We start from the raw sequence: 18,393 nt of genomic DNA, 5'->3' as shown, positions 1-18,393 counted from the left end.
GTTTAACTGCTGCTGTAATTCACATTTTTATAAAGGTCTTTTCGATTTTTTTCTGTTAAGTTGAAGGATAAAGCTTTCACTTAAGACTAAATTAAATTTGAATTTTTAAATTTAAATAATTGTACCTAAAACGTAAAAAACAAATTTGCAAAAAATTATTATTGCCTTTTAAACAAGCACTATAATAGTTATTTATGAAACAGTTCGTGAAGTATGCTTTTTGCTAACGCACGCGATTTTTAGAGCACGAGCGACAACAGAGCGAGTGCTATAAATCGCGTAAGTTCGCAAAAAGTACTTCAAGGATAGTTTCATACAATATTTTATCTACGATAAACAAATAAAAAAAGCTGTACCTCTTCGTCACTGGAATTCATTTCTATTCTACAATTTTTAGAACTTTGACATTTAAAAATTCTAACTACTTTCAAACCACAAAACTGTCAAAACTTTTGTTGTAATTCATTGCTCATAATTGTCATCACCATGACAACGCAAAAGTTAAGGATTGTCACCATGACAACGCGAAAGTTAAAAATAGTGCGAAAAAGTAAATCCTATTTAAAATACATTGTTACTTCACGCACACTTTAAGTCCTTCACGCACTGCTATCTATAATGACAGTAATCACAAATTAAAAACTTATACACAATATGACATAGAGTAGATAAAATATTTTATTTTACTGGAGAATTTGCGTCATGTCATCAGTATAAAGCAAAAAAACATTATGAGATATTTAATTTGCTTATTATATATTTTTATATATTTTCATTTGCAAAAACGCGGCTATTGCCAATCTCAGAGAACGGCAGTTCTCGCCAGTGGCGCACAACCCCCGTTTATGCGACACTATATTACACGATTTTCTAAATCTGACTGAATTGAAAATTGAGCCAAATCCCATCTTAAAGTATAGGAAAATACTTACCCATCCATATTATGTTAACCATCCATTTTGGTCCAAGGGTGTTGATTTTACGGCCCTTTCCATTAGGGTCTGTTTTTCGTTCTCGTCCCCAAAACTCCCAAAACTTTCGAAAATTTAAGTCCGACCTTTGCGGCTTCTGATAGCACTCACTGATCATTACTTTCCAACGCATGTTTAATTTTTAAAATCGGTTATACCATTAAAAAGTTACCGAGCTCAGAAATTGTATTCAATTTCTATTTAAAAAGGGGAAAATGTTTCTATGTGTGTATGTGTGTATGTTTTTGGTGGAAAAGTTACACCGATCTGAATTATTTTTTCTGTGTTTCAAGAGGGGGTCAGTGCCGATTTAGAACCGGTGTGGATTGTGACTTTCGACTACTCATAAGCCAGCTATAGGACTAGGTAGGTACAAAACGGCATATTTTTTGGGGTTATATATCTTAGGTTCAGGGAGAGACAGGAAAAGCGCAAATATACCAAATAAATAACGTTGAGTTAAGCTTTCAAATAGTGCCCAAGCAGTTAGGAACAGACATACACAAGGCTTCTAACTAAAAAAATTAACTTTGAAAATTTTGGTTTTTCGAAAATTACTCAAAATTTCAACGTACGAATTGCACCAATAAATGAGCGTTTGTAGGAGGACTCTAGACGCGTCTAACGGTGTATACCTCATATCTGTAAAAATTCGAATTTTTAAGTTATAGGCTTCATAAATGTGATTAAATCTATCTTCTGTGGGAAAAACGGTTTTTCAAACTTAATAATTCCTGTAATACCTTCAGTCATATACTTGACCTTCGATGCATCAGATACTACTCGCCAATACGTTTCAAACTCATGCTTAGTGATTAAAATCGGTTAAGCCTTTCCAAATTATCAAGCTCCAAAGTAGGTATAATTCATTTGACCATTGTCGCCGAAATGGTTTATGTAGTTGTAGTGGTTACGACGCTAAATTTGATAAGGCAATCCGAGTTCATTGACCCGCTATCCCAATATTTGTTTTCAATCTTTTTCGAATAGAAAAAAAATCTAGTGTACACTCGATGGACACTAGAGCATTTGTGAGATAATGCTAGAAAGGCGACCATTTGTAACGCTTAACGTGGAATCGAGAAACATTACATTTAACTTCATTCATTTAATTTATAAATAACTTTGAACAACTCCTGATACAAGAATAAAAATCTGCTAAACGCCGTAAAAATGAGTGACGCTATTTTATGCTCCAGCTACAAAAGAGCTGATATGAATATTACATGACGCGAAAATGTATTTTCATTTTGATGGAAATTAAAATGCTAGTTTTATTTTAAAATATGTTTCAATAATGTTTGCTAAATTTGAAGTAAAACACGCCACAACAGTGCTTCAAAATACAAACTCTATCAAAATACATTTTTGGGCCACGTAATATTTATATCAGCTCTTTTGTAGCTGGAATATTGTATGCGCCACTCATTTTTACGGCGTTTAGCGGTTTTTATTCTTGTAGAATATACACTTAATTTTTATGTTTTTTTATATTTTTTATATTTGTATGTATTTTTATATTTTCGATAAATAATATATCGAGAAATTCAAATTTTAAATAAACTCCCCTTTAAAATGGCGTTTGAAAGTAGGCCGTTTCGATAGGTCGATAGATCGGCACGAAATTCATTATTTTTTAAAATATTTTACAATTTTTAATATGTATGTATAAATTGCATTATGGGGTTTAATAGATGTAAATAGTCACACAGTTTTAAATATTGATATTCATAAACAAACAAATTATGAATTTTTAAAAGTTTTTGGCAAAAATGGTCATAGAAAAACTTGTTTATAAGTAAATTATACAAATGTAAAAATATAAAACATCTAGTCAATTTAACATATACCGGGTGGTGAGTCGTCAAACGGGCCATAGGAAACTCAATGGGAAATTCTAAATTGCTGAATTCCTGCTTCCATAATTCTTTTAAATCAAACGTCATGAGAAACCATTTGTAGAAAACTGAAATCTCTATTAAAAACAAATGTTAGATTTGTTTTATGAATTAAACACATTCCAAAATGTTCCATACTCTAAAAATTGCGAGGTGAAAACCTTCGGTTCCTGGACTATCAGAGCCGTCAGTAGTTGTTTTTGCACTTCCTGAAAATATTACTAAAAAGAAAACAAACCGTACTTTAACCAACAAGAAAATCTATTAAGAGGATAAGATAACCAACAAGATAAATTAACATACGAGATTAAAATAAGTGTACCATTGACAACAAAAGACCAATTTAAGGATGAATTAAAGGTATTCAATCAAGAAATCTAACAGGCAACGTAAAAACATATTCCAGCAATAAAGATAATGGCAACTGGACGAAAACATCCCATATAAATTTTAGACAAAGAGGCAGCGCTGAAAAATCTCTTTGAATTTACTAAAGCTAGATTTTTCACAGTTGATTACTGTGAGTGTGTAGAGAAACATACTGCGGTCGGTCAAGCGAAACGTAGAACATGGGTTACTGAGAGGGTATCAAAGTTGCTTTCCTACGAAGGTAATTAAATCCATTTACTAACGCTGAAAATCAGTAAACACATTCTAAATTAAATATAAATAAAAGTTATTATAGTCGGTCAGCTGTATGACGGGACAGAGCCGGTCGGTCGGCCCCAATAGTCGATTGAGGAAATTAAGCATTTTGGCTCGCAATTTTTTCGTCCAGCATGGATTTACTTGAAATTTTCACAAAAGGTAGGCCAAGGATCATTTTCTATATCATGCCGCTATCATACGCTAAAACCTTGGGGGTGGCTGTCACCCCATCTTGGGGTGGGAATTTTTTATTACATTTTAACCATGTAATTCGATGGAAAAAGTGATTCTAAGAAAAAAAATGTTTTTTACATTTTCTTAGTAAAACTAATATTTTCCGAGTTATTCGCGCTTGAAAATAACAGTTTTTCGACGAAAAAATCGACTTTTTTAGAGTTTTTTGAGAATACCTCGAAAAATATGCATATAATCAAAAAAACTGTAGACATCAAAATTGTATCTTTTAGTAACACAAATCAAATTCTTTTTTGTAATATTATGTTTAACACCAATACAAACCGAGATACGGCATGTTAAAAGTCAGCTGTTTTCGTCAAATGCATAATTTGAAATATTCAAAGCCAAATAATGGGAAAAATTTGCATTTTTTCGAGGAAAACTTACATAATCTTTTTTCAAGTATACAATTAGACCTTCCAAAAAAAAATAATAAAAAGTTTATACCATGTAAATTGAGCGACTTATGATCAAAAAAATGTCGGTACCTGCTTTTCTCTACGAAAAAATCAGTGAAAACAACCTCCTAACTACCTTCCTAATTCAAAATTGGTCTTGACCTTTCTGTAGTTCCGTTTATATTAATATTATCAATACACTCAAGGAGTTTGACCTATCTAAAATGCCTAATGTTGGAAAAATTGGATCTTAAAGAAAAATAGATTTTTTGCAATTTGGTATTTTTTACCTTTTCCTTCAAAATATTTTCGAAAATATTGAAGATAAGAAAAAAATTATCAACTACTAAATTGTAGCTTTTTTAATGACTAAAATTACCCTGTGCATAGATTTTCATAACAGTGAACAGTTAGCCAGATATAGCTGTTTAAACCTCTATTTACCAGCAAACACCCCCTTATTCGAGCCATTTAAACACGCCCGAAATAAAAACTAAGGGATCTTACGGAATTTAATTTACAAAGTCTTATAGCTCTTTAACAATCCTACAAAATCATTTTTTAAGAAACCTTTCATCGCCAAAAAATATATATAATATTTTTCGAGGTATTTTCAAAAAGCCCTCTAAGAAAGTCGATTTTTTCGTCAAAAAACTGATATTTTCAAGCGCGAATAACTCGAGAAATATTAGTTTTACAAAGAAAATTTAAAAAATATTTTTTTCTAAGAATCACTTTTTCCATCGAATTACATGGTTAAAATGTAATAAAAAAAATCCCACTCCGAGATGGGGTGGCAACCACCCCCAAGGTTTTAGCGTATGATAGCGGTATGATATAGAAAATGATTCTTGGACTATTCCCTAGTTCTGTGAAAATTTCAAGTAAATCCATGCGGACGAAAAAATTGCGAGCCAAAATGCTTCATTTCCTCAATCGACTATTGGGGCCGACCGACCGGCTCTGTCCCGTCATACAGCTGACCGACTATAATAACTTTTATTTATATTTAATTTAGAATGTGTGTACTGATTTTCAGCCTTAGTAAATGGATTTAATTACCTTCGTAGGAAAGCAACTTTGATACCCTCTCAGTAACCCCTGTTCTACGTTTCGCTTGACCGACCGCAGTATGTTTCTCTACACACTCACAGTAATCAACTGTGAAAAATCTAGCTTTAGTAAATTCAAAGAGATTTTTCAGCGCTGCCTCTTGGTCTATTAGAGGAATAGTTGCAGGAAAAATAATTATACGGAAAATGTGGCAAACGACACAAGTATCTTGGGATTAAACCCAACTAAATAGAAACACTGACCTGCTAAAAAAAATGTAAAACACAAAGAAGAATCCGTAAACAGATACTTAATAGAGTTGTGGACATTCTCCTATGGAATTTATAGAAGAAATGCAGTTAGTAGTAAAAAGGCTTCCGTATAAAAATGTAAAAATATCTATCAAAACACAAGTTTGTTCCACCCTGTTTATGTGGGTGGACCTGTATAGGTATTTGAAAATATTTTTTAAGGATGGCCCTATCTATTCTTCAACTTTTACCTGAACCATTGTTCTAGTCCTCTTACGCACATATTTTATGCTGCACCTTGTATAAGCATGAAAAAATTGAAACTTTTACCTGAACAATTTTTTTCATTCTCTTACGATTAATGAGTAGTTGGACACCTTTTCACTTATGCTGCACACTGTATGTGCGTAAAAATTCGCAGAACATTGAAAATCTGGACAAGAAACGAGATCCTGATAATAGTCCAGGGTAATAAGGTTTTTCCCATAACACTCGAGCAGCCAGGGTACTGAAGCGTTTTTTCGACAGGTAATACCTATAAAAGCAAATTGTAACTATTTCCTGCGTAGGATCTGGCGGCCATTTTTATTTATAAACAATTAAGTGTCAAAAAATGGCATTTTTCCCTTTTTTTTTTCAAATCAATGGAAAACAGGGAAACTTATGGTATTTTTAGAACAAATATCTTTGAGATAATGAAAAAGCTTAAAAATGACGTATTACAAAGTTTGATATACTCATTTATTGTTAATATAATTGCGAAAAAAGTTCGGAGTTGCAAAGAAAATAAATTTCACAATATCTATTGTAAAAATTAGTGTACAACTTTGAAATTTTTGTCATATAATGGTTCTTTGGTGCTTAATATGTGATAAAAATTTTAACGAGATTCATTCAATTGTTTAAATTTTATTCAAATTGTTTATCCCAGAGAGCATTTTTTTGCAATAACATAAGTCAGAAAAAAATGAAGTTAGAACCATTCCATAGAGGTCAAATGAAAGAGCATGAGCTATATTTTCAACTTGGTTTAAAAAAAGCGGATAAAAAATATGCATTTACTAGTAATAAATAATTATGCAAAAGTATCGTAAATCTTTCCTTATAAACTTTTTATTTTGTTATATAAGAAATTATATATATTTATTACAATTTTTTATCAATTATGATATAAATAACATTACTTGTGGTAGGGGAGCAAAGTATGCTAAATGTGCAGTCACTCTAGCGCTTTGGGGACCTATTGGGTTGTGATTATTAGGTCCTAAAACCAAAAAAAGTTAAGTAAAATTTTCCATTTTAGCGGGCGCTTGCCATTTTTTAATTTAATTTTCCATTTCCATTAATCCTTTTTTCCGAATATAGCGCCAACTATCCATAATTCGAAAAAATGTTTTGAATAAAAGTTGCTTATTTTTATGCAGAAAATTCAAATCTGCAATAAAAAATGGGAACTCCCATTTAAGATTTTAAAGTAACCCCCCACACCACCTCCGTGGGGTTTCGCGTTTGGTACCATTCGATATATTTTTCAAAAATATTAAATAAGTGTATTTTGCAGTTTTTCGATCTGATGTTTATTTTACTAAATATCGCGGGATTTGTATTTAAAATTTAAAATTTACCCCCCACCCCTCTCTGCGAGGGGTTGTGTTTGGTATCTATCGATAGATTTTTGAAAAATATTGAACGTGTAGTTTTTAGTTTTCCGATCTGACTTTCATTTCGCGAAATATTCGCCTTTTTCTTGTGAAACTTTGTGACTCACCAATTCCCTTACGCCCCGCTCAAATCGTCAGATTTTTTAAATATACACTGTTTTGCATTTACTTAACTTACCTTATCTTAATCTGACAATTTCGATTATTTTTAAGGATAGATTTTTTTTTTCGGGCCCCCCTAAACGAACTCCCCTGTGTTAAGAGCCAATATATGGCAGAGGTACATCTGCAGGGTACCACGTTTCTCCCCATATAATAATCTGACGCGCTCGAGTAACTGCAAAAATCCCCGCTTGGGCTCCCCTACCATTGGTAGTTGTGCACCTAAAACGGGGTAAAAAAGTTAATTTTTTTGGAAAAAGCTATGCAAAAAGTTTACAAGGAACGATTTACGATACTTTTGCATAATTATTTATTACTAATAAATGCATTTTTTATTCGCTTTTTTTAAACCAAGTTAAAAACACAGCTCATGCTCTTCCATTTGACATCTGTGGAATGGTTCTAACGTCATTTTTTTCTGACTTATGTTATTGCAAAAAAAATGCTCTCTGAGATAAACAATTCGAATAAAATTTAAACAATTGAATGGATCGCTTTGAAATTCTTATCACATATTAAGCACCAAAAAACCATCATTTGACGAAAATTTCAAATATGTACACTAATTTTTACAACAGTTATTTTGAAAATATTTCTTTTTGCAATTCCGATCTTTTTTCGCAATTATATTAACAATAAATGAGTATATCAAGCTTTGTAATATGTCATTTTAAAGCTATTTCCATAACCTCAAAGATATTTGTACAAAAAAAATCATAAGTTTCACTGTTTTCCATTGATTTGAAAAAAAAAGGGAAAATGCCATTTTTTGACAGTTAATGGTTTATAAATAAAAATGGCCGCCAGATCCTACGCAGGAAATAGTTACAATTTGTTCCTATAGGTAATACTTGTCGAAAAAATGCTTCAGTACCCTGGCTGCTGAAGTGTCACGAACAGAGTACATTTTTGTCTTATTACCCTGGCCTATAAATCTTTATCAGACAATAGCCACATGTACCGACTCTGTTAGACAGTAAAGTTGTGAAATCTGAATAATGGCATAAAGGGAAAACTAAAATCCATAAGGAAAAATTTTCCTGTAGCTGGCTGTATACCATTAATTACATGTATAACTCTAATATTCAGACTAGCGCAATCATAGCTTAGAAGAGCTAAATAAATTACAAGAGTTGATAGGTAGATAAGAAAGAACTAAATATCTATCTACTCAATCAAAACTCCATTGAAATGTTACATTTTTTAAGCCATACCTTGCATTTGTTAGAGGAGTCAATTTTATTTTTTTTATTGTGTAGGGGGGATCAGTAGAAGCTTAAGTTCAAGTTTTTGGGGTCGTTACCCTTGTCTCCCGGTCGCCATCTTCGAAAAGGGGTGCAAAGGGTTTTCGCGCTATATCTCGTAAACTACCAACCCTACGGGAAATCTAATAAACATAAAATGTAGCAAATTAAATATACTACAATTTTATTTCTATTACTTTTTATCGTCAACGGGCCAACCAAAAAGATATAAACAAAAATAAGTAAAAATTTTTTAACAAGTTTCATTTTGGAGGTTATAACTTTTTTTCAGTGCATTTTACAATAAAATAACATTAAAGCAATTTTGTAGAGGGGTTTTCAGCGAACGATATACACTATAAAAGTATTTAATTCTATTTATTTATTTAGGTTTCACAGCGCTCCAAACTTGACCAGATTCTCGAATTACCATAGGAATACAATAAAATCATAATGTTAGGCTTACATTTCTATCTTAATATTTTTTATTCATACAATTTATTATGATTCCTATACATTACTATGCTATTAATAATCTATTTTTGACCTTTCTTCCCACTGTAAAACTTAGAACCCTAAGCATATATAAAAGGCCCAAGAAGTTGTTTGAGGACAAATTCTCCGATCCAGAAGAAGAATGACGCAACAGCAAAATGCAAAATTCTTCAGAAGAGCAAAAAAAAAAACGATTTTTAAATATGTAAAATAGGGATTAAATGAAGAGTAATCGTCCAGGAGCATCGGTATGGCTTTTATTTTTTGACAACGATGGCTTTTATTTTCATCGATGTTGGTTCTAATTTCATTATCTTAATTTAATAGCCCCATTTTCAACCCTACCTACAGTTGCGTCATTATGCATCTGAAACAAGGTCTAACATAGGGCGTATTTCAGCAACGAAGCAATACCCTACCCTATAGTGGCTCAGCACATTTTTACAGTTCGGTTTTTTGTATCATCTTTACATAGTATTTTAGAAGTTAATTGCACAATAAACAGGAATTGAAGAAATTTGCAGTTACGTCATTTTTATTCCATACAGGACTGAATATCTGCCTGCTATTACTTTTATTATTATAATTTATCCTAGGTGGCACAGCAGTCGGTCCCCCTCTACTTAACTTATTCGTAAAGTTTTGCAACCTATTTGGCCACGTGCAGACGTATTAAAAATTGTGAAAAGTATTTTGAGTTTTATAGATAACACTATTGAGAGTCTTGTAGGTAAAACTTATATTTTTGTGATTAGATAAGCATTTTGTGTTTTTTTGTAAGAACGCATAATGAGTGGTGGTTATTTTATTTGTGAGAAACCTCTAGGGAAAATTATTTGTCAGTGGGAAAGTCGAGCCATCTTTACTCACTGTTTTCGGCGAACGTTTTTCGTTTCTTTATCTGGCGGAAATAAATACGATTCTCTGGAAACCCTGAAATACAAATGATTCGCTAAAACAGTGACAAAAAATGCATTTAATCTCTCCTCACTTCCTCCAACACAAGATGCAGCCCGTTTCCATAGACTCCGAGTGTATCACCAGATTCAGTCATGGCTCGGTAAACATTGTGATCCAGAAAATTGGACCTGGAAAAAGCATGGAAAATTTTGGATACCAATCCAAACTTCCAGGCCTCCAGTACCCCCGAGCTTATAAAATTCAACTTAAGCAGATGCAATGGAAACTGGAAGTGCATGTGATTACCGAAAAACAGATTTAAAATGTTCAGCAGTGTGCCTCTAATGTAGTGGTAAAAGTTGCAGCAACATCGTGGACATATCAACATTAATTATTGAAGAAAGTGAATTGGTAGATGAATTACCGACAATGACGCCGACTCTAACTCTCATCACATCACAAAAATTCACCTCTGATACTGATTCAGATCTTGACTCGCAGACTTGACCATCGAAAAAAAAAATGAAAAAATAAGAACTATGATAGATCTTTTTCAACATATAATAATCAATAATATTATTTTGTCTAGAAATTGTCCGTAGATTAGGCCTATTCGGGATACCACAAAAAAAAACGCGCCTCCAGACTCTACCTCATAGGTGGCCGGGAAAAGGGTCAAAAATAGCTTAATAATAGCATAGGAATATTAAAATCATAATAAATAAATATATAGATAGAAAAGTAAGCCCAAGGTTTTGTTTTTATTGTATTCCTATGAGAATTCGAGAATCTGGACAAGTTTGGAGCGCTGTGAAACCTAGATAAATAAATAAAATTAAGCAACTTTATAGTGAAAATTGTTAGTTGAAAAATCCACTATAAAATCGCTATGATTATATTTTATTGTAAAATGAACGGAAAAAAAGTTATAACCTCCAAAAGGAAACTTGTTACAAAATTTTCTCTTATTTTTGTTTATAACTTTTTTGTTGGTCACTTGACGATAAAAAGTAATAGATATAAAATGGTAGAAAATTTAATTTGCTACATTTTATATGTCATTAAATTTTCTGTATAGTTGCTAATTTAGGAGATACAGTGCGAAAGTCCTTTGCACCACTTTTTCCAAGATGGCGGCCGGGGGACCAGTGCGGCGACCCCAAAAACTTGAACTTAAGCTTCTGCTGAACCCCCCTGTACATTAAAAAAAATAAAAATGAATCCTCTAAGAAATGCAACCCTAAATGTAACATTTCAATGGACTACAAGGAGAGTAAAAAAGAATAAAGAGCATAATGGAAACAACATACAGGGTTGCGAAAAGTCTGGCAACACAACTATTTCTCGGAAGCCTCTAGAACGATTTTTATAGATTTTGGTGGGTAAGGATCTTCTAATGCGGCCGATATTATAGTGGTAATTACATTGTTGTCAAGTCTTCCGTGTCTTCCAATGAACTTTCTCATTTCAAATAGAACACGCTGTATATTTTTTACGTTTTGAAGTCCTTAAAAATACTGATTATTTTAATTTTTTTAATCAAATTATAAAAATCAATTTTTTTCGGCCCGTGTAGACATTATTTTAGGTTCTTTGGATCATAGGGAACAAAAAAGGTCTATTGTAATTTTTCTCTAAAGTTAAGAGTTTTCGGGTTATACAGGGTGTCCAGAAACTCTTCCGACAAACGAAGACCGGAGATTTTCCAGGTAATTCTAAGACAATTTAATCTAATTCTCCTAGTCTGAAAATACTTCCTAAGGGAGCTAGATCTCTTTGAAGATGGCGTCTTGAACTAGTTTTTATTAAATATCTCCAGAACACTTCTATTTACAAAAACGAAAACTGGTACTCTTATTTTTATCTTCCAAAGGTTAATCGATTCCATCAATGGCTAATTTCTAGTACCAGTCATAGGCGCCCGTTTTGGGTAGCCAAATTGCTTATCGGTATCTGATAAAATAAGATTTGAGCTTGAATTTAGGCACTTCGTAGTTTCAAACATAGTATTTTTTAAAAAGACTAAGTTTTCACTCTAATGGAATATAAAACAACATAATGCTATTCTACATCCCACCAGAATGAAAACAATGGGAACCTTCTCTGGTTACACCTCCGAGGCTTCTACAATTTGCAAGCCATACGGATGCTGAGACTAAGGGAGATGAGGGAATTCTACAATTTACAATTCACGTCCATCTGCTCAGCGCGGTAGATGCTACCGCGCTACCGCGCTACATCTGCTACTGCGCTGAGCAGATGGGACGTGAATTGTAAATTGTAGAATTCCCTCATCTTCCTTAGTCTCAGCATCCGTATGGCTTGCAAATTGTAGAAGCCTCGGAGGTGTAACCAGAGAAGGTTCCCATTGTTTTCATTCTGGTGGGATGTAGATTAGCATTTTGTTGTTTTATATTCCATTAGATTGAAAACTTAGTCTTTTTGCTAGCAGTTGCCGCTAGGGCATCTATGCCATTTCGTTCGTTGCAATCCGGGACTGCATGCTGGGGTTTGTTTTGGTTGGATCAGGGAGAGCAGCATATGTGCCTCCTGATGAGAGACTAATAAGTTTCGAAACCGGTAGAGGTGCTTGCAGCACTCTCTGATTGGACCAGAATATGGTTCGGCTGTATTTTCGTTTTGCAACGAAATTGAGGATGGTTATTCATTTTTGATAATATTTTTTACTTGTGTTTTTGAACCTAGAAAATCGTTATTTTTCGATTTTTTTCATTTTTAAATTGTTTATAACTCGGAAACGATTAACTTTATACGAAAATTACAAAGAACCTTTTTTGTTCCCAATTATCCAAAGAACCTAAAATATTGTCTACCCAAGCCGAAAAAATTGATTTTCATAATATTTCAAAAAATTCTTTTTTAATAAATGTAGCAATAACTTCGAAATTATGGCATTTAGGTATAGGAAATATAACATGAAAAATAAAAAGTATTTCTTATGGACTTCAAAACGCAGAAAATATACAGGGTGTTTCAGTTGAAATAAGAAAGTTCATTAGATTTCCAGAAAAACCGAAGATTTGACAACAATGTAATTACCACTATAATATCGCCCGAGTTAGAAGATCCATACCCACCAAAATCTATCTTAAACGTTTTAGCGGTTTTCGAGAAATTACCGTGTTGCCAGACTTTTTCGCAACCCTGTATAAACACAATGTATGAAAGTCGACTAACGAAACACATATTAAATTAAAAATGAAAAGGAATAGGACGTGTGAGACATCCCTTGAAAAGTAGGAGCGAAGTTTGATGTCAGAACAGGCAACAAACGCCTAATCCCTGAAATAAAAAGAAGAATCCGGAAATACTTAATATCCTTGCGACTCGTTATTTCACCTCGAAAACTTCAGTCAACAGCCACGTACCTTTTCAAAAATGGCTTATTTAATATTCAGTAGCGGCAAGCGACGCATTACGACGTCGACGATGGTGTCAGTGTCGGTCGGACAAAAACAAAAGCTAAACACAACAACTACTTACCGGAGTCCTGTTCCCTCGCAAAACCTGCAACATCCACGGCCTCATTGTTCATAACGAGGTCCTTGAAGCATCCAACAAATCCTTGTTGAAGGACCGCCGTCCAGAGTCCGGCGGGAATAGGGATCTCGGAAAAGGGCGGGCCGAGACCGCCCACGTACATATTTCCGTCTAACTCCAGACTCGAGGAACCTTCTGCAACAGATAAAAATGATTAAACCAAACAAAAGCCGGATACCTGGGGACGAAAAAAGACAATTAGGAGAGCAGAAAAAGCATATTCTCTTAAATTCATAATTAAAAACAAGTTTATTTATATGTATTTCTCAAGTTGTTTTGGTACAGTTAAAGCCCTCTTAAAGTAACCAGGAGAAATATGCATATCTAGATAAATTTAAAAAATAAAAAATATTAAAAAAATATTTTAAGAAACGCTCTTCTTTAGTTACGAGTGATTAAAATTAAAAATATTATAAAAAAATCAACTAAAAAGCAAAAAATAAAAAAAATTCAAACTCAAAGGATTATTTGAAACAAACCGTTATGATAGATTAAATATACAAAAATCTCGCACATTCGTTAAAAAATTGAAAAAATATAACACATTCGTTAAAGAAAAAGTGGGGCGCGAAAAGTAAAAAAGTATTTATTCTCAAACCGTTTATTCGATGAAGACGCGCACCACGCTTTTCTTTAACGAATATGTTAGATTTTTTCAATTTTTTAACGAATGTTTGAGATTTTTGTACATTTAATCTAACAGGTTTTTTTCGAGTTTGAATTTGCTTTATTTTTTGCTTTTTAGTTGATTTTTTTATAATATTTTTAATTTTAGTCACTCGTCACTACAGAAAAGTGATTCTTAAATTTTTTTTTCATATTTTTTTATTTTTCACTTTTTATTCCTACACTTTTTAAACACTAAAATATATGGTCATGTTTCAAAAAAGGATATATATGATATAGTCGGTTCGCTAAACTCAGACACAACGGGCTAGTGATTTTAGTAGGTATTATTTTTTGTTTTGGCCAATTTTGCCAAAATTGGCAAAATTACTAACTATTTAGTAATTATTAACTATTTAGTAAATATTTTTTTTGGAAATTTTACCAAATTGGCAAAATTACTTACTAAAATCACTAGAAAGTCGTGTCTGAGTTTAGCGAACCGTTTATAGACATATTTTTTGCATTTATTTCATCATTTGATGCATACATTGTACATTTTCTATAATTTCTTCATACATTTCTTAAATCAAAATCATTATTTACACCTATTATAGTTTTCGCAGTCTTTTTATCTCTTCTAATGATTTACTATTGCGCGGTGTAGACCCTGTTAATTTCCACTCCATCTCTTAAGGGTTCATAACAAACTTTGAATTAATACCCCAAAATGAATTCCAATGTTAATTGTAGTACGAAACGTCTCTAACCGTGGTTTTTCTAAGCCTACGTTAAAATCACGAATTTTTTGAATTCGAGTTTTGGTTGAAGTTTTGTTTCGTGTCGTATTGAAATTTGACATGAATAAGCGCCGATGTTTATACAGGGTGCTTCATTGGGAAACGGAAATACTTTAATGGTGAATAGAAGTCACCAAGGCGGTTCTAGCTATACTAAATTTTTTGCCTTACCGACTTTTATATCCGAGTTACAGGGTGTTTTATAGATTTTGCTCATTTTTTCCTAAGCCATAACTTTAGAACCACCCTGTATATTTTTTTAATATTTGGTACACATATCTCTTATTCAAAACCCAAACGACCGACATACTAATCAAAAGAGAAATCCAGGTCTGTATTAACAAAAAATTATAAAATAATTTTGACCTTAAAAAAACACCCTGTATATCGAAATTTTGAAAATCCGTTTGCATATTTGAAAAAAGCACAAAAACTAAGTCTAACAGTTTGCTTCGATTTTTCGCCCAGACAATTTTTTGACTTAAGTTTTGAAATTATATTGAATTTTTTTTAAGAACTCCACATTAAAAACCAGGTATTATTAACTTTTAATTATAAATTATTAAATTTATTGAATAAATACTCATTTTAAAATTAATCAATATTTATTTAACACATTGGAAAGACCCAATTATTAATCGCAAGAAAAATCCAGGTCCGGATTAACAAAAAAACATAAAGTAATTGTGACCTTGAAACAACACCCTGTATATTGACATTTTCAAAAATTGTTTGCACATTTGAAAATACCACAAAAATCCGAGTTTATAGATTCACTTTGATTTTTTTTGCAAAAATTTATTAACTTTAATTTTGAAATTAAATATATTCAAATTTTTAAGAACCCTGAAATTAATAAGCAGGTTTTTAAAGCACTTTTATTAATAAATCATTCAAGTTAATGAATAAATACTAATTCTAAAAATAATCAGTTATTATTTACAGCATTAGAAGGACTTACTTACTAATCACAAGAAAAATCCAGGTCCGTATTAACAAAAAAATACAAAGTAATTCTGACCTTGAAAAAACACCCTGTATATTAAAATTTTTAAAATACGTTTGCACACCTGAAGAGATCACGAACAACTAAGTTTAATGTCCCGCTTTAATTTTTTGTGCAGACAATTTAATGACATTACTTTTGAAATTATATCGAGATTTTTATTATGAGTTCCCAGAGTTCTTAAAAATTTCGACATAATTTCAAAATTAAATTCATTAAATTGTCTGGCCAAAAAGTTGAAGCTAACAATTAAACTTAGTTTTTTGTGCTCTTTTCATACCTATGTGCAAACGGATTTTGAAAATTTCAATATACAGGGTGTTGTTTCAAGGTTACAATTACTTTATATTGTTTTGTTAATCCGGACCTGGATTTTTGTTGTGATTTGTAAGTGGGTCATTCGAATGTCGTCAATAAGTATTGATTACTTTTAAAATGGGTATTTATTTAATAACTTTAATAATTTATTGTTAAAAGTTCTTTAAAAATCTGCTTTTTAATTGTAGTGTTCTTAAAATTATCAAAATATTTAATTTCAAAATTAAAGTTATTAAATTTCCATTCACGAAAAATTAAAGCAAACCGATAAACTTAGATTTTTGTGGTCTTTTCAAATGTGCAAACAAATTTTGAAAATTTCAATATACAGGGTGTTGTTTCAAGATCACAATTACTTTATTTTTTTTGTTAATCCGGACCTGGATTTTTCTTGTGATTAATAATTGGGTCGTTCCAATGTGGTAAATAAGTATTGATTAATTTTAAAATAAGCATTTATTCAATAGCTTTAATAATTTACAATTAAAAGTTAATAATACCTTCTTTTTAATGTCAGAGTTCTTAAAAATCCAATATAATTTTAAAATTAAAGTCATAAAATTGTCTGGCCGAAAAATTGAAGCGAACGATTAGACTTAGTTTGTTGTGCTCTTTTCAAATATGCAAATAGATTTTCAGAATTTTAATATACAGGGTGTTGTTTTAAGGTCACAGTTACTTTATAATTTTTTGTTAATCCGGACCAGGATTTTTCTTGTGATTAGTATGTCAGTCGTTTGGGTTTTGGATGAGACACATGTGTAGGAAATATCAAAAAAATATACAGGGTGGTTCTAAAGTTATGGCTTAGGAAAGAAATTGGCAAAATCGATAAAACACCCTGTAACTCGGTTATAAAAGTCGGTAGGGCAAAAAATGTAGTATACCCAGAACCACCTCGGTGACCTCTATTCACAATTAAAGTATTTCCGTTTTACAATGAAACACCCTGTATAAACAAAGATATGAGCGTTCAAAATCGTCGCCGCTTAGGATTTTGATGAACATGATGTACAAACATGAAAAGTAGTCGGAATCGGCAAAACTTTTTAAACTTTATTGTTTATTTATGAAGCATAACGCAAACAATTAACGTAAAAAGTAAAACTCTATATAGTTCATATAATTAGCTATAATCTGTAAAAGTTTCAAGTTTCTTCATTGTAAAAAACAAGAGAATTAAGCATTTTCCATTAAAATTGTTTATTTTTATTTAAAAAATTAATAAACATAACATTTTTTATTGACTATTCGTGTATTGTTTCCACGAATGCATATATCTGCAAATTTTCATTCATTTGCATTGGAGAAAAGGCAGTCAAATTAACGTCTAAATATTTGACCCAAACGATTAAATTAAAGAAAAGCGTTTAATAAAGCTAGAATACTTTAAATGCAGTTTGCAACGGCGAGTAAAAAACAAACTCTTAACGAAACTTGTTGTAGGATAAAAAAGGCACTAAATAACATACGATTTTAGTTATATTGATATATTAAATGAAGAAATAAATTTCGACAACGATTAAAGCAAGCTGTTAACCCAGATATATAAATATCAAACGGACGACGCTTACGAAAAATATTCCATTGATGAATCTCAGCTTGCCTATTAGTATGATACAATTGATCCAAATAACGGCATAACCCAGACATCCAAAGTGAAAGTTATCCTCCAACATCAAATTGGTGTGACCAAGTCACACCATTTTGAGCGACGGGTTTGGGGGGAGCACCTTTTCACACCATTTCTAAAACCATGCGGTTTAGCATGAACAACCTTCTGTACAAAAATGTTCTACATTAAATTTTAAATAAAAAAGGTTGTAAGCATAATCCTTTTAAAATGAACGGTTCCAAAGTTACGGAGGTAGTATAGTATAATAGATCCAAAAAAAGGCCTAACCCAGACATCCAAAGTAAAAGTTTTCCTCCAACACCAAATTGTTCTATATGGTCCATATATTGTTTAGTAAAAAGTTACATCACTTTGAGCGTCCGGTTTAGGGGGGAGATGGGGGAGGGTCGGTAAATTAGTAGTTTTTTACGGTTTTCGTCAATATTTATAAAACTATGCTTTAGCGTAAACAATGTTCTTTACAAAAATGTTTTACATAAAATTTAAAACAAAAAGGTAATATACATAATTGTTATAAAATCAATGCTTCCAGAGTTATAAAGGGTGAA

At 31.9% G+C, this 18,393-nt stretch overlaps 1 protein-coding gene across 1 annotated transcript in view; it reads right to left on the bottom strand.

The window, feature by feature from the left end:
- The window catches only part of LOC126890321 (neurexin-1-like), a 758,564-nt gene that overhangs the window by 215,335 nt on the left and 524,836 nt on the right, over window positions 1-18,393 (bottom strand). The window contains exon 10 of the mRNA XM_050659185.1: window positions 13,423-13,614. Coding sequence (XP_050515142.1) covers window positions 13,423-13,614 — 192 coding nt within the window. The remainder of the gene's footprint in view (window positions 1-13,422; window positions 13,615-18,393) is intronic.

The sequence above is a fragment of the Diabrotica virgifera genome, chromosome 8 (assembly GCF_917563875.1).
Source record: "Diabrotica virgifera virgifera chromosome 8, PGI_DIABVI_V3a".
Lineage (NCBI taxonomy): Eukaryota > Metazoa > Arthropoda > Insecta > Coleoptera > Chrysomelidae > Diabrotica > Diabrotica virgifera.
The sequence above is the reverse complement of the archived record's forward strand: the minus strand, read 5'-3'. Positions and strand labels throughout refer to the sequence as shown.